The sequence below is a fragment of the Penicillium taxi genome (assembly GCF_028828555.1).
Source record: "Penicillium taxi strain IBT 34144 chromosome Unknown utg000001l_segment0_segment0, whole genome shotgun sequence".
Taxonomy (NCBI): Eukaryota; Fungi; Ascomycota; class Eurotiomycetes; order Eurotiales; family Aspergillaceae; genus Penicillium; species Penicillium taxi.
This window is the reverse complement of record NW_026643203.1, coordinates 2,983,572-3,010,610: the sequence shown is the minus strand read 5'-3', so window position 1 is coordinate 3,010,610 and position 27,039 is coordinate 2,983,572. Positions and strand designations below refer to the sequence as shown.

General features: G+C 46.1%; 10 protein-coding genes across 10 annotated transcripts; 7 read left to right on the top strand and 3 right to left on the bottom strand.

Annotated features, from left to right (window-relative positions):
• Positions 1-1,270: 1,270 nt before the first annotated feature.
• Positions 1,271-2,529, bottom strand: N7495_001090 (putative DnaJ domain protein Psi; the record flags this gene model as incomplete). Its single annotated transcript, XM_057203760.1, has 4 exons — positions 1,271-1,567; positions 1,628-2,135; positions 2,189-2,303; positions 2,382-2,529. The coding sequence occupies 4 exons, from the start codon at positions 2,527-2,529 to the stop codon at positions 1,271-1,273; spliced, it is 1,068 nt and encodes a 355-aa protein (XP_057067833.1).
• A 727-nt stretch (positions 2,530-3,256) lies between these two features.
• Positions 3,257-5,138, bottom strand: cp1 (putative carboxypeptidase S1; the record flags this gene model as incomplete). Its single annotated transcript, XM_057203759.1, has 2 exons — positions 3,257-4,945; positions 5,007-5,138. The coding sequence occupies 2 exons, from the start codon at positions 5,136-5,138 to the stop codon at positions 3,257-3,259; spliced, it is 1,821 nt and encodes a 606-aa protein (XP_057067832.1).
• A 2,133-nt stretch (positions 5,139-7,271) lies between these two features.
• On the top strand, positions 7,272-9,368 carry tah18 (NAPDH-dependent diflavin reductase; the record flags this gene model as incomplete). Its single annotated transcript, XM_057203758.1, has 4 exons — positions 7,272-7,430; positions 7,508-7,683; positions 7,730-7,828; positions 7,889-9,368. The coding sequence occupies 4 exons, from the start codon at positions 7,272-7,274 to the stop codon at positions 9,366-9,368; spliced, it is 1,914 nt and encodes a 637-aa protein (XP_057067831.1).
• A 729-nt stretch (positions 9,369-10,097) lies between these two features.
• On the top strand, positions 10,098-11,077 carry N7495_001087 (electron transfer flavoprotein subunit beta/FixA family protein; the record flags this gene model as incomplete). The annotated part of the gene is made up of 3 exons (XM_057203757.1): positions 10,098-10,151; positions 10,293-10,938; positions 10,995-11,077. 3 exons carry the CDS (start codon positions 10,098-10,100, stop codon positions 11,075-11,077), a joined length of 783 nt encoding a protein of 260 aa, XP_057067830.1.
• A 3,964-nt stretch (positions 11,078-15,041) lies between these two features.
• On the top strand, positions 15,042-17,083 carry N7495_001086 (lipid-binding SYLF domain-containing protein; the record flags this gene model as incomplete). The annotated part of the gene is made up of 2 exons (XM_057203756.1): positions 15,042-15,311; positions 15,344-17,083. 2 exons carry the CDS (start codon positions 15,042-15,044, stop codon positions 17,081-17,083), a joined length of 2,010 nt encoding a protein of 669 aa, XP_057067829.1.
• A 611-nt stretch (positions 17,084-17,694) lies between these two features.
• Positions 17,695-18,272, top strand: N7495_001085 (YbhB/YbcL family Raf kinase inhibitor-like protein; the record flags this gene model as incomplete). The annotated part of the gene is made up of 2 exons (XM_057203755.1): positions 17,695-17,821; positions 17,878-18,272. The coding sequence occupies 2 exons, from the start codon at positions 17,695-17,697 to the stop codon at positions 18,270-18,272; spliced, it is 522 nt and encodes a 173-aa protein (XP_057067828.1).
• Positions 18,273-18,763: 491 nt separating this feature from the next.
• On the top strand, positions 18,764-21,290 carry N7495_001084 (putative poly(ADP)-ribose polymerase PARP; the record flags this gene model as incomplete). Its single annotated transcript, XM_057203754.1, has 6 exons — positions 18,764-19,037; positions 19,119-19,232; positions 19,269-19,613; positions 19,702-20,523; positions 20,582-20,664; positions 20,724-21,290. 6 exons carry the CDS (start codon positions 18,764-18,766, stop codon positions 21,288-21,290), a joined length of 2,205 nt encoding a protein of 734 aa, XP_057067827.1.
• A 393-nt stretch (positions 21,291-21,683) lies between these two features.
• Positions 21,684-22,573, bottom strand: N7495_001083 (DNA-directed RNA polymerase III subunit C31; the record flags this gene model as incomplete). Its single annotated transcript, XM_057203753.1, has 3 exons — positions 21,684-22,069; positions 22,131-22,410; positions 22,466-22,573. The coding sequence occupies 3 exons, from the start codon at positions 22,571-22,573 to the stop codon at positions 21,684-21,686; spliced, it is 774 nt and encodes a 257-aa protein (XP_057067826.1).
• A 256-nt stretch (positions 22,574-22,829) lies between these two features.
• N7495_001082 (SAP domain protein) lies at positions 22,830-24,440 on the top strand (the record flags this gene model as incomplete). Its single annotated transcript, XM_057203752.1, has 1 exon — positions 22,830-24,440. One exon carries the CDS (start codon positions 22,830-22,832, stop codon positions 24,438-24,440), a length of 1,611 nt encoding a protein of 536 aa, XP_057067825.1.
• A 439-nt stretch (positions 24,441-24,879) lies between these two features.
• Positions 24,880-26,725, top strand: N7495_001081 (OSTA/TMEM184 family protein; the record flags this gene model as incomplete). Its single annotated transcript, XM_057203751.1, has 6 exons — positions 24,880-24,922; positions 24,975-25,125; positions 25,192-25,495; positions 25,559-25,684; positions 25,741-25,890; positions 25,949-26,725. 6 exons carry the CDS (start codon positions 24,880-24,882, stop codon positions 26,723-26,725), a joined length of 1,551 nt encoding a protein of 516 aa, XP_057067824.1.
• Between the last annotated feature and the right edge of the window lie 314 nt (positions 26,726-27,039).

Genomic DNA, 27,039 nt, shown 5'->3' with positions numbered 1-27,039 from the left:
ACCGATGATGTTACCGGCAAAATGGTAACCATTAGCGCCTTGGCGAAACCTGGAGCTATAATTGGCTACCCTATCAAGACCTTCAGCTTCCACGACGATGACCAGTCATATTCTCAGGAGAGTAATTTAGACTACGGCGTAAATTGATTGAAGCACCAAAAGGGTCCTGAAAAATGATACTTATAGCCTGCCAAGTTCCAACCATCGAACATGTAAGCAGCATCTGGTCAAAAAAAGGCATCATCCGGCTAGTTGCCTGTACTAGCCGGGCATTTTTCACTCGCAACAAATCATAATGATGGTAAATCATATATCTGCTTTGTTGAGGTTTCCCTTCATTGCCTAATCAATCCTTATTTGATAGGGGTACAAGGATACGAGCTCCTAGTCTAAAAAAGCAACCTTACAAAGCTATATCGATAAGATACAGAAAGTTAATTATTCTGAGAAGCTGGAGAGTGAACAGTCACATATGGCGAGTCGACAAGAAGTCCCGGGCTTACAGTGGAAACCAGAACTACGAAGTCATCGACGGACCCCGTCGCCAAGATTCCAATGAGATCACTGAAATGACAGTTTTCCTAAGAGACAATTCCATTGCAGGTCACTCGGGTGTCATCAGAAGGCTTGATCCTCCACTTGCATCGATCTAGCCAGAGTCGTTCGTTACGTATATCAAAATCATATTGCCATGCTACCAGTTCACTTCCCAAAGCTGAGCTCTCCTAGTGTCAGTGAGCAATTAGAGTTGAGTGGCTATGAGATCTCAGTTAATACATGGAAAGGCACGCCAATAGTATCATGCACAGGGCCTTTATGGTCCTCGGAAGTTGGGTCTTGGAGCTATTGAGCCCATGGTTTTAGCTAATTGGAGAGACTACGAAAGCTGTATAGTTTGGATAAAAATGGGTGCTAAGAAAGCCAATTGCCAGCCGCAGAGCAGTAATAAGCAATTAATGCTTTGGATACAACCTGGAAGGCTGCGGTGATAATCTAGATCCATGAATATATAGAATTTTCATCTATCTAGTGTTGAATAATCATTTTAAATTTATTATCTCGTATGCTAGACAGTGTTATGAGCCTAGCCAAGGGAGATATCTGTCGAATGGATGTTCCTTCAACATTTAAATATGGAACAAAGAATCAATTCGTTCCTGTCGTGAATTCGCCAAGGTCGCTCACCCCGGCCCCCAAACGCCAATAAAAATAATAATAAATATAAGTAATAAATGCAAATAGAAAGTTGATGCTGAATGGGTAAAGTTTTTTACGGCAGGGCTTCCTTGAGGAGCTTCTTCTGCTCTGCAGTCAAGCTGGTAGGGAACTTGATGTTAACACGCACAATGAGATCGCCGCGTTCCGACGGTTTCTTTGAGATAACCATGCCCAGTCCAGGGTAGTGTTCTTCAAAGTTTGGTTGTGTGGGACCTGGCTTTTGGACTCGGATAGTTTTGCCGTCAATTGTTTTGACATGGCGTTCCCACCCAGTCAGTGCCTCCTTCAAGCTAAGGTCGACGGTCGTGACAAGGTTGTCGCCGATGCGCTTCAATGTGGGATGCTCGATCTGTAGATTTAATCGTTAGCAATCGCTTAGATAGTTTAATGGGAAGAAATGTCAACACACCTGTGAAATGACAAGATGAACATCTTGTCGACCACCTTCTTCTTGGGATCCAATGTTTTTATACTTCAGCTTGGAACCCGCACGGAGACCAGGCTTAATAGTAGCCTCAAGAGTGATTTCCTGAACACTGCGTTTTCCAGTACCGTCAAATGCCTTGCTCTTAGTCTTGACCTTCTTCGTGGTACCGGTGAAAATCTCCTCCAGGGTGAGAGGAAGATCCTTTTCAACAACAGCAGTCGGCTCGGCTTGATTATTATAAGATCCTCGTGGGAACTGACCAGGCCAACCACCGCGACCACCGCGACCGCCACCACCGCCACCACCGCCCATGGCGTTCAAGAAGTCATCGCCGATGCCTCCTAGGTCGTCGCCCAGGCCACTTCCACCGGCTTTAGCGAAATCGCGAAAGATATCGTCAGCACTACTAAATCGGAAACCACTGCCACCTCCTCCAGGACCGGTAGAGAAGTGGAAAGCTCTGGCACCACCACCAGGCATACCATGATCACTAGACCTGTGTGCAAAGTTGAAGGGCATGCCACCAGGCCGGGGACCACCGGCATCTCCACTTCCGGGGGTGGCGCAGAACCACCACGGAGCAAGAATTCGAGTCCGTATTGGTCATAAACCTTTCGCTTCTCGGGATCGGAAAGTACTTCGTAAGCTTGAGATACATCTAGGAGTTTGGGTTAGTAAGAGTCAACATGAGGTGCGGGGAAGGGTCGGGATCATGATATTGTTGATCAAGACATACCTTTGAACCGTTCAGATGCAGTGGGATCATTTTTGTTCTTATCCGGATGCCACTTCAAGGCGGCCTTGCGATAGGCTTTCTTGATCTCATCCTGAGTAGCATCAGGCTTGATGTTCAAAGCATCGTAGAGCTTTGTTTCTGCGACCATGTTTTATGTAGTCGGAATTGAGTTTTTGACGTAAGCAATGAGTTGCGCGGAATGTGAAAGCTTCAAGTATTAAAACCCAAGGATCTAGTATGGATTGTACGAATTTCAGAGAGTAGGTTGGATGGTTCTCGAATGACGCAGAAGGTTCTGCCAAGATGTTGAAAATTGGGGATCTGATCAATGAGAAATTCGAAACGTGCGCGGGAGAGCGAGATATAAAGAAAAGATGTGAGTTGGTGAAAGAGATGTAAAAGAAGAGAAGAATTGAGAAGAAGTAATACAAGTGAAGGAGCCCACTTTGTTGAAAGCCGGAATGTATCTGTCAGTGACTAGTGACGTGTGACGTAGCCGGGTAGAAAGAAGGTGGGATCGAAGCTTCGAGAATATTCTTCATAGCATGATTGTTTAGAACCAGTTATCTATTCTATTGATCTTGATTCTAATTATTTCATCTTAATTCTCCCTAGTGAAATAGTAGTCTACATATTGAATATACAAGTTGCCTGTCACTGCTAATAACCAACCATCTGCCAGGTAGTTAAGCATTGGACCCACATTGCATCTATATACACCTGGGCAGGTCGGGCAGCACCGATATTTGAAAATCAAAAATTCAAATCTCTACTTAGTAGTTAATGCCTAGATAGATTTCATCTCACAATAAGGAATTCCAATTTAGTAACAAATATTTAACTAGATTTTTTCAGCTCCTTTACACAAAAAAGGCTCATTCTAAAACAAGGTAGTCCTTGACTTTGGCCGTGTTGTTGATGACACTGGCAATTTGATCCTGAGTACAAGTTCCCTCGAGTGATAGAATATAACACACGGGAACTGGACTGTCGAATACTTCATTCTTCTTATCCCATGTAGATTCAGGGCCAGTGGTAGAATATGATCCATTTCTTGCAGTATCAACCTTGCCTGTTGCCAGATCACGGTTGAAGAGAGCACGATGGAAGATTTCATACGCTGTTTGTGGTTGATAGGCAGGAACTTCATGACCTGCCTGGTAGACTCGGGTGTAAGAGAAGTTACCATGCTGACGGACCTGGCCGCCAATATACGACGAGTTTGTCTTCAGCGGTGCATATCCTGCAGCACGGAATTTATCTGCATTGGCATAGTTGACCTGTAGACTCACATCTTCACCACCAATCCAGTTGCAGGCATAGTCACGGTCGCCATAGACAAGTGCCACTTTGATACCCGAGTCTAAAACGTAGCCCAGGTCGTGAAGATAGCCATGCACGTCGGAGCGTGGGTAGTCTCCTGTTGAAGTGAAAGCCTTGTAAACACTATCAATAGATTCAGTGTAGTTGATCGGTACTCCCAGCGCACTCTGTACCCAATTCTTGTTCAGAAATCCAAGGAAGTACGGTGGTGGGAATGGGTCTGGATTCTTGTGTGTAATATCGTAGTAACCGCGGTCTGAATACTCCACGTAGGCACCCTCGACGTTATTGCTGCAAAATTGGTCTGCGTGGTGGCAGGCCTTGTTGACGGTATTATTATTTCCATGCATCTGTGGATCGCCCTCGGCTGCGAGAGCCCGGCATTTCTTGATTTTGTCCTGGCATCCACCCGGACGGCTCCACGCATCCATCGCTCGGTCATATACAGTCTTGTTAATTGCTTCGATGCCATAGGTATTGTTGTATGCCATCTTAGGGTATGTCGGCTGTTGTAGGAGCAGATCAACGCAACCATTGATAATGCCCAACGTATCCAAGTGAATGTAGTGCGACTCTCCAGGAGCAGTGATGCTACCATTGGTTATCCTCTCATTTTGTTCTTGGAAGAAAGCGGCAAACGATGGGCCATATCGACCGCCGTATGACTCTGTCCAAATGCTCACACGATCATCATGCGGCTTGTAATGGGGAAATTCAGAGAACCAGGTCTGGGCGAAGTGCCATAACGAACGAGCTGCATTTTCTGTGCCATTTGCACTCGCACTTGCATTTTGACTGGTGGTGGTACCAACATAGAAAGTGTTGTTCTGCTTTGGAACTCCGTGGCTCCACTCTGACACATCCCAGACCTCATTGATCTGATCAAAGGTGCCATTAGTAGCGACATCGTAGCTAAACCCGACCTGATTTGGCTGATCAATATACAGCATATTGACATAATTGTTCCAAGACCAAGGATTGAGTTCGGTTGAATTGGAATCCTTATTCACTGTACAAGGGCCATTCTCTTGCATGAGGCCGATTAGGGAAGAACTCCCCGGCCCGCCATTCATCCATATAGACAATGGTGCATTCCTGGGATCATGACGGGATTCAAAGAACCAGAAAAAGGTATTGATAGGGTACTTTTGCTCAACTCCCACATCGTCCAGGGATCCTGGGGGCAAATGCACATAGCCAGAGTATGATTTGACCCCCGGGGTGGTCTCACAGATCCTCGGCTTAATAATGTAAAATGTTAGTGATTAATTTCTGAGTTTTGAGCTTGCAGCCAGTCCTAACCTGCTTAAATGAGATTTTGACGCCTTCCTCGTGCTTTGAATTCACCACTTTCAGTCCTTCTGGCGTGGGTGGGAAGTACTGGGCAGTAGCTGTAGCCACTAAAGAAAAAGCCAACCATTTATAGATAGCCATAACTATGCAGAGCTTATCATGAGGAGGTAGAACGAGTGGTTAAAGACTTGAGAAGAATGAAGAAGAAACAATGGGAAGCTACAGCTACCTTTATCTAAGAACCGGATCTGCGGGGACGCCTATGATAAGATAAGTAAAAGTGGAGATCAATCAGCTGACTACTTTGTAGAGTCGACGGTTTAAACTATATCGAACTCTATTTGAGGTTAATTCTGGCCTTTACCTATTTACCTGCTGAGTACGCCTGATCTAATTAAAGTGTTTTTTCTTTCTAAGTTACTACCGAGGTCACTAAATGGTAGTTCTCATAACAGATGAGCACCGATTTCTCACCCCGGGTCCTGGCAGGTTCGATTTCAATTCCAATGTTGTAATGTACCTAGGTAACATTGAAGTCAGTGCCCAGATGACATATCAATGTAAATAACCCTTCATATGCAGGTAACTAGGTATTAATAATTACACAGATTAACCGAATACCTAGTAGTTGGGCGTGTAAAGAAAAGGTTTCAAGATTCCCGATGCCCCATCATGGCCATCATCTACACCCCAATATCGGGAAACTTCCAGCGTTTAACCCACGGATAGCTTATCGGCTCTTATTTGCGCTATAATTGGATGATACCGCGGAGCTGTGCAGATTCTGGTCGACAAAAGTAATGCAAGTTGAAACTGGTGACAGAGTACTTCTTGCTAGTGACGTCCTCCATCAACACTACCGCCACTGGTACCTAGGGTATGACTATAAATACCAGTAATACACTAGTAGCTACCCGGCTTCTAGGGTGATAATACAATTTTATATGCTGGCGAGGTCTATTGCCGTCGGTGTGGGAACAGAAGCCACATTTACTCAGTAAGGAAATAGCCTTTCAGTTTACCGTAAAATACTTAGGTACGCTGGGATAGGAGTGATATTCAGGGCTGTATACTGATACGGAAATAGTGACTAACTGGAAGCAGTACCAAGACCTTGGGACTACTCCTACGGCAGATGACCTTTATCAATATTTACTATTACACTAATTATGCGGCCTGACAGTTGAATTCCGTCATTGTCGGTACACTGGTGGGTATAGCAAGGTTGGTGAGAGGCTAACGCCCACTTCTAACACCTATTACAGGTTGCGTTTTACGCCCTTATAATATCTGTGTGTCTTCTTGAAGTGGTTGTAAAATCTGGTTCTCATTCATGGTGAGGACTAGCTATTTATCCTACAAGTTGCTCTTCTGTCTGAGACGAATGTGTTCCATCGTCTAGGACAGAATAGTCGGTAAAGACGGGACATCACAGTTATATGTATACTGTTTAGGGTTATCGTTTGCGATGCACTCTGAACAGAGATTCGTGATGTGTCGTTAGTCCGATATCCCAACAGTCATACTACCTGGGTATACTCTCAAGGCTATTCCATGGCTTTGTCGCAACTGGGATGTACTCCAAGGCTGCTAGCGAAATACTCAACAGGGGAAGGATCGAGATAGCATGTTCGAAAAGATAGATTCTATTTTTAAATACGTCATGGTCGGCCCCTGCCATTTTGATGTTTCCTAATATACTGCTCTATATAGGTAGGTATGTATTCCAAGGTTTGATGTCAATACGTAGGTACTCCACAGTGATGTATATATAACCTTCCAAGGTTACGACATCCGACCGGGCCGTACCTTCAAACGTATATAGAACTCAACATAAGCGACTACTCATTTATTTTCTAGTTGAAATCTTCAAAATTGAATACTCTCTTAATTTTTGTGCAAAAAAGAATAGAAAATTAACTCGGTTTAGAAGGATCAAAGGTTTAAGTAGCTTTAGAGTATTTTGGAAAGGGAAAAAAAAAAGAAATGAAGAAAGGGCTCAGCCGGGATTTGAACCCGGGACCTCGTACAATTGCAAGTTGTTGGACAACATGGGAATTTCTTCCGAAGCACGAATCATACCACTAGACCACTAAGCCTGTTCTGATGGAAGGGTTGAGATTTCATAAGTATTAACCGCAATAAATTCTCAGAGAAAATAAGAAAAAAGAAGGTTACCTTGAAATGATGACGTCAGCCAGCGCGATCGGCCCGTCCAAATTTGGGAATTTTGGTAATTTGGATAGATGAGCATCTCAACTCCCTCCTCACGATATGGACACATCAACCGGTCAGGGACCTGAAGGCAGATCAGTATTGATTCTCTATGGGTCTGAAACTGGCAATGCACAGGAAGTGGCTGAGGAGTTGGGTGCCTTGACCGAGAGACTACGATTCAACACACATATTTCTGAATTGAATCAGTCGAAGCCTGTGAGTGAAACTATAATTGGCTTACCCTGGTTTAGTGTGAACTAGGTATTAATATAATGTCATTTCTTTGCGCATAGGATGCACTCCTATCCCACACATTGACCATCTTCGTTGTATCTACTACCGGGCAAGGCGATCTGCCAGCGAATGCACGGGCATTTTGGAAATTGCTGCTCCTCAAACGGTTATCATCGACGTACTTGAAAGGCGCTGATTTTGCAACCTTTGGACTGGGTGATAGTTCCTATCCAAAGTATGTGAAACGGACAGGAAGCATGAATGAATGCTTACATGACTAGGTTCAATTGGGCAATACGAAAGCTTTACAAGCGGCTGCTTCAGCTTGGTGCAAATGATATATATCCCACAGCTGAGGCAGATCAGCAACATCCTGAGGGGTGGGTTTGATACTCGTATCCTATTATCGCCGGGTAATCACTTACAGTGAGCATATATAGACTCGAAGGCACGTTCATACCATGGATGACAGGGTTCAGAAAGCATCTATTGGATAGACATCCAATGCCATCTGGAATACATCCAATTCCAGATGATGTTCGATTACCACCGAAGTGGATTTTACAGCTACGGAACGAAAGCGGCAATACAGTACCGCGCCCCGAGACACTAGCAAAGCACACCGATATAGATCAAAACCCCAGCTTGCGTCACATAGATTATGATGTTCGACCACTTCCAGATACACTTACAGCAACACTGGTCGAGAACAGGCGTGTTACACCGCAAACGCATTGGCAGGACGTTCGATGTATCACCTTGACCGCCTCAGAATTCGTTCAATATGCCCCGGGTGATATGCTTGCTATCACACCGAAGACCTCACCTGAAGATGTTCAAATACTGCTTGATTTGATGGACTGGAACGAACAAGCAGATAAACCGATTGTGCTCGTCCCAACTGGCCCCACCTTAACTACGTCTCCGATACCTGGTCTTGACTCTTACCCTAACTTGACATTGCGATCGCTACTCATAGACTATCTCGACATAAAGGCTATACCGCGTCGATCATTCTTTTCTGCTCTCGTCCACTATACCAATGACGAAGTGCAAAAAGACCGCTTACTAGAATTTACCAACACCGAGTATCTCGATGAGCTTTGGGATTATACCTCCAGACCGCGGCGCAGTATTGTCGAAGTTCTTCACGAGTTTCACTCGGTCAAGATCCCCTGGCAACATGCCGTCTCTGTTCTTCCTGTCATGAGAGCACGGCAGTTTAGTATTGCCAGTGGTGGCGAACGAAAACGTACAGAAGATGGAAAGACACAGTTCGAGCTTCTGATTGCCATCGTCAAGTACCAGACTGTGATAAAAAGGATTCGCGAGGGTGTCTGTACAAAGTACCTAGCAGCCCTGCGACCAGGCAGTGAGCTTCGAGTGCAGCTCCAGCCAGGCGGCCTCAAGTCATCAGTTCAGCAATTGACTGGGTCAACAGTACTAATCGGCCCAGGTACCGGTATCGCGCCACTTCGATCAATGCTATGGGAAAAAGCAGCACTAGTTCAAGCTTACCGTGAACAAAACCCCGGAGTCGAGCCCCCAATTGGACCGACAGTCCTACTTTACGGTGGCCGTAACCGCGCTGCAGATTTCTTCTTCGAGGAGGAGTGGGACCAGCTGAGTAAACTTATTCCATTACAGGTACTCACTGCGTTTTCGCGTGATCAGTCACCGAAGATTTATGTGCAAGATACAATTCGCCAGAACTTCCAGCTCTTTTTCCGTCTTCTTCATGAACTGCAGGGCTCTGTGTACATATGTGGCTCTTCTGGAAAAATGCCATCTGCTGTACGAGAGGCTCTTATTGAAGCGTTCCAAAATGGTGCGGGATCGCACCCGTATACTCGGTCACAGGCGGGGGAATACTTGATTGACATGGAGAAGAGCGGCCGATATAAACAGGAGACATGGTAAAAGGGGTTTCAGAACTCAAATAATCAAATTTTCCAATTGATTTTTTTTCTCCCTCCTGAGACTACATGGTATCCAAGTTAGATATGAACCATAGAGGACAACACTCAAAAGTACTTAGGCGACCTTCGCACAGAGTGCTTATCTACGGTAAGTAGGGTTTAAGCAATGAGTAAGCAAGATTAGCGTATTGCTCAACTAAAATGTTCACCAGCTCGTTGGCGAGAGAAAAGATGGATAGGCTGATTATCTACGAAGTACTCCTTACATCAGTAAGAATTAATAGTCGAAGTAAGTCTTAGAAGGATACATCCAGATGATATATCTGCAGCATTGGAAGACCTGGCAAAGGAAATCTGGTAATCAGTACATACTACATAGGTAGACCTATTGGCTTTAAGTCTAGTCTCATACTTCGGAGCAAATTTAGCAGATCTTATAGATTCTTGAAAGTTCATCGCCAACTACTTGCATGCAGCTAAGAGCACTTGAGTAAAAATGTAAAATGTTCGCACCGCACTCAGCTCTCATATCCAATACACTTCTACGTAGTAGATCAACAGCTACATTTGCATAACCTCGGCTGGTTTAATATTCATTGCAGGTTATACTCGGGCCGCGTCGGCGTTTTCAAGGTCTTGGCATTCCCACATCTTTGCCGAACTCCAACTTTAGATCCCCAACCCATCTAGGTCACATTTATTGCTCACAAATGAGCAAAAGCGAATAAATATGGCAAGCAGCCTACGGATATTAGTGCCCGTCAAGCGGGTGATCGACTACGCGGTCAGGACTTCCCATCTCCTAACCAAAAACGGCGACCGATGATCGGAGCATGCAAGGGCAAGCACATGCTCCGAATTTGAGGCCATACGAACCCAATGCCTCAAGTAATGAGAAACTAACATCGCAATTGTCACATTACAGATCAAGCCGCGCATTAACAAAGCACAAACCGGCGTCGAGACCTCCGGTGTCAAACATTCCTTGAACCCATTCGATGAACTTTCGATCGAAGAAGCCGTACGGCTGCGTGAGCGCAAGGGCCCGCTAGCTGTTGAGAACATTCTGGCCCTGTCTGCTGGTGGACCCAAGACACCTGATGTCCTGCGCACTGCCATGGCCATGGGTGCTGATCGGGCCTTCCATATCGACGTGCCCGAGGCCAACGGCACACCTGAGCCCTTGACCATCGCGAAGCTGCTCAAGGCTGTGGTCGAGAAAGAGAACATCAACCTTGTGCTTTTGGGCAAGCAGTCGATTGACGGTGACCAGGGCCAGACTGGCCAGATGCTGGCTGGTCTTTTGGGCTGGCCGCAGGCAACGCAGGCTAGCAAGATCGAGATCAAGGATGAGGCTGGTACCGTTGAAGTGACACATGAGGTCGATGGGGGTATTGAGACTCTACGTGCCAAGCTGCCTTTGATTGTTACCACTGACCTACGATTGAACGAGCCCCGCTATGCCAGTCTGCCCAACATTATGAAGGCGAAGAAGAAGCCTTTGGAGAAGAAGACACTGGCAGACTTTGGTGTCGAGGATACTCGTCGATTGAAGACGGTGAAGGTGACTGGTAAGTTGAACTTCTCCCTAGTTTATGTTCTTTCCCCGCTCATGTTTTCCCTTTAGAACCCCCGCCGCGCAAAGGTGGTGGCAAGGTCGACGACGTTGATGGCCTGGTTGCTAAGCTCAAGGAGCTGGGTGCTCTCTAAAGAAGAGGGCCAATTGCTTGATTTTGTGCTTGTTTCTATACAATCGATGTGTTACTTGGCATTTAGGTCTTGGCACATCTGACGTTTCCCATGACCATATTGGCATACAGCACGTCTGTGTAATTCCGAGGTCCACTACTCTGTAGCGAGTAAAAATGAAGAGCTCTGCTCCAAGGTTCCAAAGCTGTGAAAATTTCTTTTCTCTTAGTTATACAATTAGTCCGCTTTGAAGCATATTGTCTCCAAGCCTGAGGACCTCTCCTCGTTTGGCATCCCAGTTTTGATTTGGCACATATACATCTCCGTACTCATTTTATATAACAGGATAGTAGAAGAACAAGGCTTAAGTTGTTGAAAAAGTTGCCTGTGACTGAATTGGCAAATATAAATCTTCATAGCTTTGAAAACTCTTTTCTTGGTATGCAATGGAGAAATATTGTCAAAGAAAGACTGCTTCAATCCCCGTCCCTATTATAGAACCTGAGGATGCAGTGGTAACGATAGAGTACAACTATATGCAAGACATAATTGTAAACTACCTCATTCCGGATATCGACCACAACCGAAAGGGCAGTCCCTTGAAGAATTTCGCTTACAGTCACAGTCTAAGTGATTCAACGACCCGCTGTCCTTCCCTATCATTTTATCGAACCATTTTTCCATTTCTGGAGCATATTAGAAAATGCAGAGGCTTGATAGGAGGGAAGCGCTACTAACCTTGGTCTTCTCTTATGCTCGAACGTACAGAGTCTGGCTCGGAAGTCACTGGTTTTTAGTGGGAAATCCATTCATTAAACGAGATATCACCGCTCCGAATGTCAAATTCCACATAGAAAGTCGGTTTGATCTCGTTGGCTTTCTTAAAGTAATAATAGGTCTTGTCACAAAAAATCTCTTCCAATGTCAGTTTTTCTAGAGATAGCTCGTTTTGAAAAAGGCCCAAAAGGCTAGATACACAAGTCGTAGTCAGTTGAAAGCGTGATATCATTCCTGGTGGACCCACTGGTTGCATTTCGGGTCGAGTGTAAAAGTGCGGAATGTGTGGGTAGTTTGGGTGGCATGGAAGTTCTCCAAATGTCGTCAGGTATGTAGGTAGGCATCAACGGAATAGAGCTCTCGTTTTCTTGGTGGCCGGAATATTCGCTGAATTGCGAACTTGAATCATTTGCAGCCTTCAACTTCTCGCTGCGTATTGTCACTTTCTCAAGTGTAAGAATGGCCAGACTTTTCTTTACACCAATCAACAGCGGTTTTAAACAGTTAAAATAAATGTCTAGCTCATGAATGTGAAGTTCTCGAAGTCGAATGAAGTTGACTTTCTGGAACATATTCCTAACGTAGCTTTTTGCAGGATAGTCAGGTATATCGTCTTACACAAGATAGGCAGGCATATGATCTTGCGCCAAAGTCAGTCGTTTTAGTTGAGGTGCGACATTCGTGAATAGTTTCAGCCAAGCGGGCTCATGGAGATCAATACATAAATGAAGCTCATCTAGGCCTTAAAACAGACGGTAGTGAGTAATATTGCTCTTCTGTGAGGGCAATTGTGGGACCTGTATTACTACAGAAATCAGGGTTGCAGGTGTATAGCTTCCGGGGTCTGCAGCTTGACCCACAGAGGGCAAGAAAAAGTTGCGATAATGCTAAGGAGTTTTGTTTTCTTATCTGGCTATCTTTATTGGCGTGAGTAATGGATTGAAGGCTTTAAATGTCGAATCGAAAATCAATTCGGCTCATCATCTGTTGCCTTACCAGGAATGGAACTGTCTGCTGCCGTGGATCAAGCAAAAAATCGGTTGTGTAATGTGCGAGCCCTATTATTTGGAGCTTTTGAGATCGGTCCAAGCACCCGCGAAGTCGAATACTAAACGTTTCCGATTCCAGCAGGTTGGAATTATCTGTGATCATGGCTTTATGGACAGTATGTCGGGTCTTCAGCTCATCGCCTTTCACTTGTCGGCAGATTTTTGATGATATAGATACCATGCCTGTGGACCTTTCAGTGCTCTCGAACACAGTTGGTATCATCCATAGCTCTTGGACTTGCTCGCGGAGACCATTTGACTTGGATAGTTCTTCCAATTCGTGGAGACTTTCGCTTGTCACAATGAAGCAGATTTTTTGTAATAGGTCTTAGTGAAATTCTCGAGTGAACTTTCGTACAACGCGCGGCATGATAACCTTAGAACGAACTATTGCTGGCGGTCTAGATATTTCGATATCTTTGAGATCAATTCTACGGGAAGAGATACAATGGAAATTTTGGCTGCGTGTGTGGCGTTTCAACGTTGAGAACAATAATATAAACACAGGGTTTGAAGACCAGTCGGCCTGAAATGGAAGCCGTATAATTCGATTATGTAACAGTAAACTCGATGTTTCGATAGAAGAGAGAGTGGAGGTGATTGATCCATGAGGATCCCTAGATAGAACCCAGCAATGTCTCGATCTTCGTGCTGCATCACAGAGATTTTATGATCTAGTACTATAGAAGCTAGATGTCAGGGTCCAGATGTGTACCACAGGGCTACGTGGACTACCTCAGGAGATGAGACAAAGCTACCTATCTGCCTACCTAGGTAGACACATAGTAGAGACATTAATATGTACGTAAAACTATTCAAGGACATCCCGTCCCTAATGGATTTGCTCCGGGGTGGGTCATGTGAGAGGTGTGCCTTAGGTAATTTTACTGTGTATAAAAAATTTGGAAGGTCAGCTGTGAGTTACTAGCTGGCACTCGACCACTCAGTGAGCTGGAATACAATTCAACACTTTATGATTGCTCAATACTGAAAGATCTCTTGCTGTGATCACTCCACTTTTGTACCTAACAACTCCGTCCATACCTAACTTGCTCATTACTGTGGGGGTTTTCTCTACCACAGTACTCTGTACCGAGTACTATTAAGGTAATGAAGCCGGAGATATTATGAAGTTATTGCCCAGGTTAATCCTCCGTAGGAAGCTACTGTGTATCGATACGGATATATATTCGGCCTATGCTTCGGGGTTCACTATGCTTATAAATCCGGTATATAACTTACTACGCCGTAGTTGACTATTTAACTTTTTGATAGATGACATGTAAGATGTATGGTATGAAAAATATAGAAAATTCAAATGAAGTAAATCTAGATAAATACTTTGTAGCTTACTAGGTTGACATTACAGATCCTGATCGAGAGATGAAATTTTCCTGATCTCCACTGCCACAAATCCTTGATAGATTTGGGGAAGAAAGGTCTCGAACACTGATTACCGGAGTTCGCTGAAGTGGGGCGAATCTGATCTATCGCATCCTTCATGCGAGCGGTGCATGTTATAGAATGGACTATTTTATGATGAACGATAATAAATCCTAGGTAGATCACAGTAGATGTCGATAAAGAAGAAAAGAAGAAAACCAGAAGGAAAGAAAAACAGTACTACAAGTAACAATGCCGATCAACCGATTTCAATGACGTCCATGGTTCCATAGAATCTGGATCTCCCAAATGCGCCACAGTTTATGATTACTGTTCCGCCTGACCCCGTCTTATTAAAAGGTTCATGTCCTGGTGCCTGTCATTTTCACTTTTATACTTGCTTACACGTCTAGCCCTAGTAAGTTCCCAGCGTTCCTTCCCCGTTTTAGCTGTCAAGTTTCAAATCGGAGCTATCATGTCATTTCTTGGTATTAACCTACGGCCTAGGATCATTTGTCATATCACCGATACATTGGGGCAAAGCCTTCATTCCCCCCGCACACATTCCCTCAAGTGGCGATCGTGCAGATCTCCTCCCCAAAACCATCCAATCGATAACTGCATTTCTCATCGCTTTGAAAAGACAAAATTACATTCCTCTGGCTGAAAACAGCACACTGGGAGAAAGACCGTTTCATAGAATTTGCGCGCCTCACGAGAGTGAGGCCTTCACTTCGCATCCTTGCGACTTGCGTGAATCATATTTGTTATAAGCCATGCCTGAAACAGCGTGGGAAAAGACCAAGCGTCTTTCAAAAAAGGGCTTTGACAAAACATGGGCTACCGTCGATCTCCTCGGGGCACCAGTCAATCGTCTCTCCAACAAGTTAGGTGCCGAGGCCTTTTGGCCCATGACCATAGACAAGGAAAGCGATAAAGCTGCTCGCATTTTGCGCAGTTTCTGCACAGATGGGTTCTACAGCCCTGACGACGGAATTTATACTGATGAAAATGGAAAGATCAATCGGCCCAAGGGAAATCAGAGGGTGCTCAAGAAGATCCCCCCAAAGTCATACAGAATGCCAAGGGTATCTGTATCTTCACCACTATGCGAACTGGTCTCTGGGTGAGTGGTTCTGGAGGTAGTGGTGTGTTACTGGCTCGAATCCCAGAGACTGGCGAATGGAGCCCTCCGTCAGGCATCATGCTTCACACAGCCGGCATTGGATTCCTTGCCGGTATCGATATCTACGACTGTGTCGTCATAATTAACACCTACAAAGCTCTGGAAGCATTTAAGAAGGTCCGCTGCACCCTCGGCGGTGAAGTGAGTGTTGCTGCCGGCCCCGTTGGCTTGGGCGGTACGATGGATAGCGAACTGCATGCGCGACAGGCCCCCATTTGGACCTATATGAAGAGCAAGGGTCTCTATGCTGGTGTCGCAGTCGACGGAACCATAATTATCGAGCGCACCGATGAGAACGAGCGCTTCTACGGAGAACGAATTTCTGTCCAGGACATTCTAGCCGGAAAGGTCCGACACCCACCTTATGAGATCAAGACCCTTATTCAAACAATCAAGGCCGCGCAAGGTGATCGGGACGTGGATGAGAGCCTGCTCCCGCCTGCTGGGGAGGCGCCTGGCGATATTGAACTGATTCATGAGACCCATTTCGGTGTGCCGGAGCCAGATGACCCAGACCCGTACGGAGTGAAAGCGTTGGAGGCTGAGGGCACATTCATTCGGGAGGCTGGGACTAAGGTGAGGCCTAGCCATGAAGCGTTTGAGTTCCGGCCTCACCCAAGCAGTCCGTTGTATAGTACATTCCCGCGGCGGAGCATTGACAGCTCGACGCCCAACAGCTGGCGAGCTAGTATACAGAGCCACACCAGTGTTGATCGTGGCACCCAAACGACTGATATACCTCTACCATCCGGATCGTCGTTGAGTCGAGCGTCCTCGCGGAGCGTGAGTGTAAAAGAGACTGTTACCGACCGATTAGAAAATTTGGGAAAAGCCCCCATCGAGGAGGATAAGGTCCCGGTTTACAATGGCGAGGAGAAAGAGGGTGATGTTGATATTAAGGAACCCGTTCCCGTTCCAGATGTAGAGGCTGTCGACAAGGATGTTCATGTGTGTGATGTTGTCGTGGCCAAGCCGGAAAGCCGTGCTGTAACGCCAGTGGAGGACAGCGGAATGAGCGACGACTCTAAGCGTAACTCACCTACCTTCACTCGTGCCCGTTTGGTGACCATCCCCAAGCGCCCCACCCCACCTCCACTTCCTCCTCGTCACCCAGGACACACTTGGGTTTCGACTTCTAGCCGCGAGTCCACATCTCCGACTGCGCTCTCTCAATCCAGCCGCAGCACTGAGCCAACAGAAGCCACTGCCGAAGCCATCTTGGAGCCAACCTTTTCGTCTGCCCCTCTCCCGTCCAACGTGAAGACATTGCAGACCAATGTCGTTCTCCCCGCTGTGGTGGACGAGGATGATCTCCTTTACTCCGACTCTGACTCTGATTCTGAACTGCCTGTCGATAAGGACGATGAATTTCACTCAGTCAACGGCGATGAGGAAACAACAACCCAGGTAGCCACGGAAGATATCACTCCTCACAACATTGAGGACGAGAAGACAGCTGATATGGAGTCGATTGCCCTCACCGAGTCCAAGCCCGCATCAATCAAGTCAATTGTAGAGGACGATTCTCACTCAGAACTCCTGTCTTTGTCACAGGAGCTTGAGGCCAAGTCTGAAGCTCTCAATGCAGAGATTGCCGCCAACTCCAAGCCGGAGAACCACGTCTTTGTCTAAATGAACATTGACTCTTTATAATGCGGCATCCTCTCTTTTCTCATGCATATATTTCAAGATACGTCTGTCGGCTAGCCATGGAGTTATAAGGTATACCATGGTATTCTTTTTCTGGGAGAAAAAAATACCGTTTTTTTGGTTTTATACGTTGCATTTATAGCGTTTCTGCATTTCTAGCGATGGACTCTTTGTTCAATTTTTCTTTTTCATGGGCTTAATATCTTGTTAGTCCCTGTTTTGTTCATATAACATAATTTACTTGCTAGATGCATTGCATCTACCTAGATAGCTAACCTCTAATTGGACATTATCAATTTAAAATAGTGGAAGGAAAAATGATTGAAGTGCCCTTGACTTGCCCAAATGGGCATGTAGCGTTGACCGATTCCAAGGTTTTGTTGTACACGGAGACTTATATTGACCCATGGACCGCGCCTTGGGATGATCATTGTTGATAGTTAGGGATGCTTTCGTATGGTACGATTCCTTCAGGAAAGCTATCCTAAAACGGCTAGTTCCACTTGTTTTCGTACTACTATCTTGGACTACACACGACTACAAACTTGCTTTTCAATTGTTTATTCCAGCCTTTAGAACCCTGAAAATTCATCATGGCTCCATCTGCATCAATTCTCAAGGAGGCTCTCTCTCTCATAGAGACCGACACCTCCAAGATCCTTGGCCTGACTGTTGGAACTCATGAAAACATCCAACCAGGTCAATTTATCCCTCGAGATGGTACGCTTCTCATAATCTATTAGAGCCCTGTCTACATGTCTAACAGATATATGCAGAGGCTCAACCAGCACCTGAGATGTCATTTGCAGGAGCTTCTCCCGAAAAGACATACCTGGTCATCAGTCTTGATACAGACGCTCCATTCCCTTCCTGGACTATCCTTGGTCCTATTATCCACTGGGTTCAGCCCGGCGTGAAGGTTTCTGGTGAGACTCTCGATATCACCACCCCGGCTTTTGCTAGCTATATTGGCCCGGCTCCACCACCTGGTAGCGCTCCGCATCGCTATACCTTCTTTCTCTTTGAGGAGCCTGCTGGATTTGAGAAGTTTGCTCCTGCCGAGGGCCCGAATCTGAATACGTGGGCTCGCGTGCGTCATGACTTTGACACATGGTCGAAGGAGGTCAACTTAGGTCCTCTTTTGGCTTTCAATTATTTCAACAGTAATTAATCGGTTCACATGATCCGTGCCACCAGAGGCCTATAGCAAGAGGTATCTCTCCTTGTGGCGAAAAGGCTGGCTCTACTGCACCTCTTGGAAGAACTTGTGGCTCTGCTTCATTGATGACTTGATTTTTTATTTTATGCTGCTTTGTGCTAGTATTGCTATCTTTTATCTCGATCTTAAATAGCTCTTAGGCCATCGCCAACTTGTCTATTGCTATTGTAACTTAAATAACATGCATATCCTTAGAAAAATCTTCCCCTTTTCATGTAAAAGTGACCTTTGACCAGAGTGATGAAAAACGTCCGGAATATTCCAGACAATCTTTTCAATACTCGGAACTTGCCTTCTAGGTCAAAGCTGGCAAACAATACTTAAGCCCCGTGAGAAGGCAGTACTCCTTCATTCCATCATAAATCCAACACCACTCTTCCTTTATTCATCATCTTCGAGAGTGAATATACGCTCTCATTGAATTTTGTCCCAAGAAGTGAGCTATGGCGGAAGTATCTTCTGTGATGGGCGCCAAACTTTCCCATGTCATCGAAGACGTTTTGGAAAAGAAGCCCAGAGTTGGGGATGAGCCCAAGGTTAGGGATGAGCCCAAGGTTAGGGATGAGCCCAAGGCTAGGGATGAGCCCGAGGTTAGGGATGAGCCCGAGGTTAGGGATGAGCCTACGGCTAAGGTTGAGCCTGTCGTGAGTTCAAATGAGAAGTTTCTTGATGGAGTTGTTGTTGCTGTCAGCGGCAACATCCAATGCTATAAGCATGGTAAGTCAGCTCAAAAGCCATGGCCTGTGGATTTTGATACCGGCCAATAAACCTAACTGAAGATTTTAATCTTGAATTTAGTTGGTATTCAGAAGATGGCTGAACAATTCGGCGCCGGGTTCGAAGGCAAAGAGCTCATTAGATGCACCCATCTTATATCGACGCAGAAACTTATCAAAACGATGTCGAAAAAGGGTAAGTGACTATCTTGTACATTTTTATATGCTCAAGGCTCAATCAATATTCGTTTGACAGTACTACAAGCCTCTAAAATCGAAAACTGCGAGTTTGTCACTATAGATTGGCTACTCGCGTGCCTTGAGAAGAAGAAGTTGGTGGATGCTGCAAGCTTTCGATTGTCTACATCCTTCCTTCAAAAGTATACCCTCAAGAAAGACTCAGATGAGTCAACCGATGACAGCAGCTCAAAGATTGGGAAGAGCTTGACGAAGGTCTTGAAGCGAAAGTCGGAGGACGAGCCAAGCAGTCATATCATATCGGCTAAAAAGAACAAGGATTTGGAGTCTATTGACCCATATTTGGCGGCCATAGTGGATGAGCGCTTTGGAAAAGGAGGTGAGTATTTCATTCACGCCATCAAATTTAATTTAGATGCAAACGCCATAGTGCTTACCACTATGAATTGATGCAGAACACTTTTCAGTTTATGTTGATAAGGCAGGAATAGCCTGGGATGCCACACTGATCGGATCCACTACATCTTCAGCCAAGAAACCTGAGGTGACAGTTTGTCATATACAGGTCCTGCATAACCACTTGACGGACGGATATGAGACCTGCATCCTTGAGACAGCATCCGCGGGCGCACAAATCAAGAACGAGGTCAAAGAGCAGGAGGGTGATGATTTGAAAGTAGCCAAGGACAAGTTCAAAACGTACTTTGAGCAGGCAACTGGTCTTTCATGGAAATCACGCGGCGAAAATCCCAGGACAGACAAGCTTCTTTATCTTGAGTGCTGCTATGACGATATACGGACTCAGTTCCCAGCTACTGTTGAAGAGAAGCTTGCAACGGAACAATTAAACGCAGTCAGCGTCATTTACAATGGGCTTATGAGTTACGCTGGGGCTGTTGTCCCTTTTGGAATACAGAAAGTCATGGCCAGCGTATCCATTGGTCGACCTCCGTCTACCAGCATGCATCAGCTGCGAATGGGACTTGCAATCTTGAAGAAGATGTCTGAAATAAGTGAAAAGGGTTTCGATAAAAAGCAGATGAGGATTCTGGGCGACTGTTACAGAGACATGCTGTGCGAGCAGGCAAATGGCAAGTCATACGGTTACGCTGCCAACCAGCCAGATTTCACCTCGTCAAAACGCGAAAAATGGATCGTTGCTGAGAGGGATTGCCTTCAATTCTTGAACAACCTGAGGCTGACTCATGAAATCATGAACGAGTCTGTGTCCGCATTCGACAAGGTCCATCGTCTTTATCGAGTTCTGGGCTTGGAAAAAATGACCTGTGGTAGGTAGATCCAGAGGTCCCTGCCTAATATTTGAGATATTCATTGAATTGGAATTAGTTCATCAAAAATCGAAGGAATTCGCTGGCTTGCAAGAATACTTCAATGGGTCAATAAATCAGCAACGCCATCAACCCGCCAAGGTAAATATCGAAAGTCAAAATGTCCATTTAACGCACTGGTTGACACTAACGGTCTACAGATCTTGAATATTTTCAGGATCCAGCGCCCAGGAGAAGAGAAGAGAATTGAGAAATGGAGTTGTGATCCAGATAAAGGTGTCCAAAGCGATCGTCGACTCCTTTGGCATGGATCATTGAGCACCAACTTCGTCGGCCTTCTGGGCCAGGGCCTTCGAGTCAACCCGACTTTCAACTCAGTAGCCGCGTACAAAGGTAAAAATCCCGGAATCTTTTTCGCCGACTTTGCGGGAAAGTCGATTGGCTTTTGTCGCCAGGCCGCCGGAACAGACGCTTTGATGCTGCTCTGCGATGTCCAGCTTGGGGGCAAGTTTGACGAAAGCAACCAAGTTAAGCACAAGAGATATGGCCATGTTATGTCCAGATTCATGCAAGGGACATACACACATCGAGAATGGTGCAATGCTGGCAAAAAGGTTCATTCAGACCTCCATCGTCTAACGATGCCCAACATTGAAGCTGGTATAGTAACTGGATTTGGAGGGTCGGGTCTGGGTCACTGTGAGTATGTGGTATATGACCCAGCTCAGATCCAGATTCTGTACCTTGTTCACATCAAGCTGACATAAAAAACCATGTCAATGACAAGGAGAGGTCTTCCGCGGTGCCTTGGCCATTCGTTACACCAGGCGCTGATTATCGGAGAACGAGGGAGATTATATTTGTGGTCATGAAATGCGGTAGGAGGTTTTTCGTATTCTACATCTCAGTTCAGAGTGAATCTTGAGAGTCAGATTGTAACTAGATAATTACGAGTTTGGAGTTCCAAGTTTTACTTCAAGTAATTAGAAGTCTACAGCGCCATTGATATGTATAACTAGTTACGTTAGTCGTCTGCGCTCGTTAGATACTTAGGATGTAAGTTATGGAGCTGCAAACCTAGAGAGCTTCTTGTTTGAGTATGAGTACCTCGGGAATATTGTTAATTATACTTCGTATCAGGTAGGGCAAATGGAATGCCCCTAGTAGGTATCTTCATCGCCACCTCCACCCTCACCAAAGTCTTCTTCATCGTCACCACCGGCGTCAAAGTATTGCTCAGCATCATAATCACCACCCATCTCATTTTCATCATCCTCAAAGTCGTTGTCTTCAATCTCCTCTTCGGCATCCTCATCGCCATCTAACAACTCCCCATCTCCGGCTCCCTCCTCATCGTCTCCCTTGTTCACATCATCCTCGTTATCACTATCGCTAGATTTGCGCAGCTTGAATGAGGGGCCTTCATCTTCGTCGTCTTCAAATCCACGCTTTTGAGTGCCAACGGCAGACTGGAAGTTTGCTTCTCCATTGGGTCGGAAGCTGGGTTGGATGATGGGCCAGAGGTTGCGGGGGAAGAATTTCAAGACTGTTAAAAAAATTTGTAATTAGTGATTATAGTCAATTGAAGTATTTGGAGGAAGATATACTGTATTCATGATCCTTGGGATTGATATGAGGAACAACGCGGTGTTTCTTCTGGTAGCGCGCCGAATAAGTGGGCATGCTGGTGAAGGGATCCATGGTGGCGCGGGCAGTGCTGCCCTTTTTCGCATTTATCGCAGAAGCTTTGAGGAGCGAGTAGTAAGGTCCCTCGTGGAATTGTTCGCGCAAACTCCGGAAGTAAGCTACCTCATTTTTTTCTTGATGGTTGAGTACGCGGCCAGTTGGGATAACATAGGTCTCCACATATGTGAGAATATAGTAAGCCTCCATGTTTAGATCAAGAACAGGAAATGGTGGAGTGAAGAGAGTGAGAGCCTACAGGGAATAAAGGTGTGGGAGCATTGTCTGCCTCACCACCTGCGTCACCTTCCCAACTAAATTCAGCACCAGGTAGCTTCTTGCCCTTCTTTCCACCAAACCGTGACATGGCTGTATTATATATTTGGTATTAGAATGATATAGTTGTTGGGCGTGCGCCCATGAGGTATATAATCAGAAGCGGAAATTGAAGATATTCAAAAAGTGAATGCAGATTAGCCGCAACTACACGGCTAATGTAATCACGCTAAACTATATCCGGCTAGCGGCCTACATCATTGTCGCGCATTCAGTCGCGTTTCTTCTGCTTTTCTTCGTCTTCTCTTCTTCACATCTCTCACTTTTCAATTTTATGCGTCACAATTATGGCGGACTCTTCTCCCGTCATGGATTATTCTCCACTCAAGGTGGCTGATCTAAAAGAGAAGTTGAAGAGCCGTGGTATTCCTCTTACCGGGTTGCGCCTCAAGCAACAGTTTATCGATAAGTTGCTCGAAGCCGACAAAAATGATTCGCCAGCCAGCTCTGCAGCTGAGCCAGAAGCCAATTCTGAGAACAGCCCCAAGCCTGATACTACTCAGCTTGAAGACCTAGCCGAACAGAATCGCAAGGATGTTGAGATGTCACTTGTTACCACTGCGGATGGATCAGTCCAATCGGGCCCCCAGCCTGATACTGAAATGTCGGAGTATCCCTCGTTAGAGCATTCAGTTCAGGATACCCCCGAGCGAGTTGCGGAAAATCGCGAACAAATTGCGAACACTCTCAACCCAGTCACCACAAAGCCTGTTGAGTCAATTGCACCCTCCGCTACCCATCTTTCGGAAGCAGACACCAAATTCTCGACTACCGTCCCCACCCAAGAAGCCCTAGAGGATCACCAGAAACGGAAGCGCCGTAGCCAGAGCCCCATCCCGACGGCCGAAGCCATCGCTCACAAGAAGTTCAAAGCTGAGGAAGCGATTGCGCCGGCAGTTCACACTGAGGGAGGTGAATCCTCCAAGGACCACTCCCAGGAGCACAATGTGCCGGGAAACCAGGGACAAATGGCGGCTGCTAAAAGTGATGCACGCTTTCGAGGTCTTTTTGCCTCGACCGAGTCGGCTCCCAGCTCGGGTGTTCCATACCATGGAACTTCAGAGCCCGCTAAGCATGCTCCTACCTCGACTCTTTACATTGAAGGGTTGATGCGCCCCATGCAGCCTGATTTGCTTCGCAAACACCTGATTAGTCTTGCAGCCGCGCAAATGGACGTGACTCCCACTCCCGAGTTGTTGGTGCAATTTTTCCTTGATTCCATCAAGACCCACTGCTTTGTCCGTTTCCAAGGCGTGGAAGTGGCAGTCGGAGTTCGGGATGTCATCCATGGGGCTGTTTGGCCCGACGAGCGCAATCGCAAGAGTCTCTCGGTCGATTTCATTCCTGATGACAAAATGGACGAGTGGATTAACCAAGAAAACTCGACGCAGTCCCGCGCAGGTCCCCCTGTCCGCTACGAAGTCCAATATCGCGTTTCCGACGAAGGAACGAGTGCATTTTTGGCTGAAATTGGTTCTAAGTCAGGCCCTCAGGGGCCCGCACGCGATACCGCATTCAACCGCCCCCCACCCACTGGTCCCCGCGGCATGTCGATTCGTGGCATGGGCACTCATCAAGTGAGAATGCCTGAGAAGCCGGAAGAAGGCTTCAAGCCTCTCAATGAACTTTTCAAGTCGACAATCGCAAAGCCCATGTTGTACTATCACCCTGTTCCCCGTAGCGTTGCCGACAAGCGACTGGACCAGTTTGATGAGTTGCTTTCCAAAGGAACCTTTTCACGCCGTGGTGGTGACGAGACTCGCCGTATTACCTTTGAAGATGACGACTTCTTCGTGGATAACGGCCCAGAGTATGGAGCTCAAGCTCGACGCAACAATATTTCAATGCGAGGCCGAGGCCGCCGTGGAGGCCATGGAGGCAAGCGTGGCGGACGTTGAGTTCCGAACCAAACGAAGCAAATGAAGAGCCTCAGGAAAACATATATTTTCCAAAAAAGAAGAGGCCGAGAATCAGGATTGAGAAACGAATGTATGAAAAAGTATACCAATAGAACTGAGCATGTAGGATAGTAGTTTTGAATTTCAGATTATGATACTAATTTTGGCCTAATATTGTGGCTGTGAAAAAAGAAGCCGAAACGTACGCCGTAAGACCTACTAAAACAAGGTAATCTCGAGACAAGGATCGGCAGAACTAACGTGGCTAAAACAACTTACTCTCTTTTTGTCTTTTTGTCCTGTTGTTTGCAACATTCCTTGCCTGTTGATCCGCGCGGATAAGATAATAGTAAAAGAGACCCCCGAAAATAAGATAGGCGCTAATCTTCCCCTTCCCACTCACCTTCATATCTGTCGCGACTTTCCCACGCTAGCCAGTATGGGCTGGCCAGTGTGTAATGCCACTCAGGAGCATTTAAAGAGTATATTACAATTCCCCTGAATTCTTCGCGACAACCAACTAACTCATAGCAGTCTCCGAGGAAGCTCTTTGGGATGGCGGCCTCACATTTCACCACCTGAGTCTCGTCTTGGGTGGTGCCTGCGCTCTTGCTGCATGTTTAGTATCTGCATACTTGATTATGGCCCACGCTACACACTACAGCAAACCAGTCGAGCAGCGACAGTGAGTTACATCTTGTTCCGAGCCCCCCGTTATGATCCGAACTGACCGGTTATTTATTTTGAACAGTATCATCCGCATTCTAGTTATGGTCCCTGTTTACTCAATTGTTGCGTTTCTGAGTATCTGGAAATACAACTACTCCGTCTATTTCACGGTCCTCGGTAACTGCTACGAAGCATTCGCTATATCGGCGTTCTTCTCCCTCCTATGCAGTTATCTTGCGCCGGACTTGCATAGTCAAAAGGACTACTTCCGGGGCATTCATCCCAACGACTGGCTCTTTCCATTGAACTGGTTTCAGAAGTGGAGGTGCTGCTTTGGACCGCGCGGCGCGTGGCGGACTCCGCGCAGTGGACTTACCTGGTTTAACGTGAGACAGATCGCTGGAATGTACAGTCACGAGAGATGAAAGCTAATGGGAATGTGTCGCTAGATCATCTGGGCTGGCGTTTTCCAATACTGTCTGTGTCGTGTACTGTTGACCATAGTTGCTGTCGTGACGCAGGCTACCGATACATATTGCGAAGAGTCGCTGAACCCGGCCTTTGCGCATATCTGGGTAAATATCATCTTATTGCCTGACTTGATATAACCAAGCCAATTAACCCTGAATAGGTCCTTGTCATTGAGTCGGTTTGCGTGTCAATCGCTATGTACTGCTTGATTCAGTTCTATTCGCAAATCAACAAGGACATCAAAGAGCACCGTCCCTTGTTGAAGATCATCTCGATCAAATTGGTCATTTTCCTTTCTTTCTGGCAAACGGTTAGTTTCTTTCCCTCCACTTAATTTTGTATTCTCTGTTGATAATTATCTACTCCAGACCTTGATCAGTTTGCTGGTCTCAGGCGGCGCCATAACAGCAACCAAGAAGCTTTCAATGATTGATGTGAAATATAGCCTTCCGGAGCTGCTGATTAACATTGAAATGTTTATTTTCTCTATTCTACACATCTGGGCATTCTCCTGGAGACGGTACGCTACTGTGTCCCCGACAGGTGAAGTGACCGATTTTTACGGCAATGGCAAAGCAGCCTATATGGGCGGACGCTTTGGCGTCAAGGCTATTGTCGATGCCATGAACCCACTTGACCTACTGAAGGCTGTTGGTCGAAGTGCACGATGGTTGTTCGTGGGTCGCAAGAAGCGCTTGCAAGACTCCAGCTATCAAACGAACCACGAAGCCATTGGCCTGCACCACTCCGATTCCGGACCCCTCGTGCAAGGGACAGCGTACGGAGGCGCTGCCACTACAGGGTCTGGCACCAGCTACGGTGTCCCAGGTGAAGAAGGCGCAGTCCTCCTCTCCAATGCCCAGTCTAACCCGGAGGGACCGCATTATGGTAATTCTCCGTGGGCAAACGATTCTGATGAAAATCTCTATGAGACTCAAAGCCGCTTCTACTCACATGGTCCTTCGCCGTATGACGGAATCGAGCACGAAAACACTGCATACATTTCCCACGATGCCGTTGAACATGAGCATAATTACTCGCAAGAAACTCCTCTTCGTGAGCAGGTTCCTATGCCGATGCCAGACCCTTTTCAGCCACCGCCACCACCACCCCCATACGGGCATGAAAACCATCGCCCCATATGATCTATGACCACATTCATGATTCATAAAACTAAGAACATCCTTCACGACTCATAGAACGTCGGATCAGTCCTGATGTTTCTGGTGGCCTAGTCTATCTGGAACGAGATGCCGTCGACTGCATGTTACCCACGAGCATTATTCATAAATTTAGTTTGGCTGTTCTTTTCTATCTCTTTTTCCGCTATTGAATACCCGCTGGATTTACCTGTTGGCATGTTCTTTTTCAAATTCTCTATGCTGAATGTTCAGCCTTGGAGTTGAATCGCTTTTTATCTGTTTTTCAGTTGACATGCATATGTACTAATAATGTACAG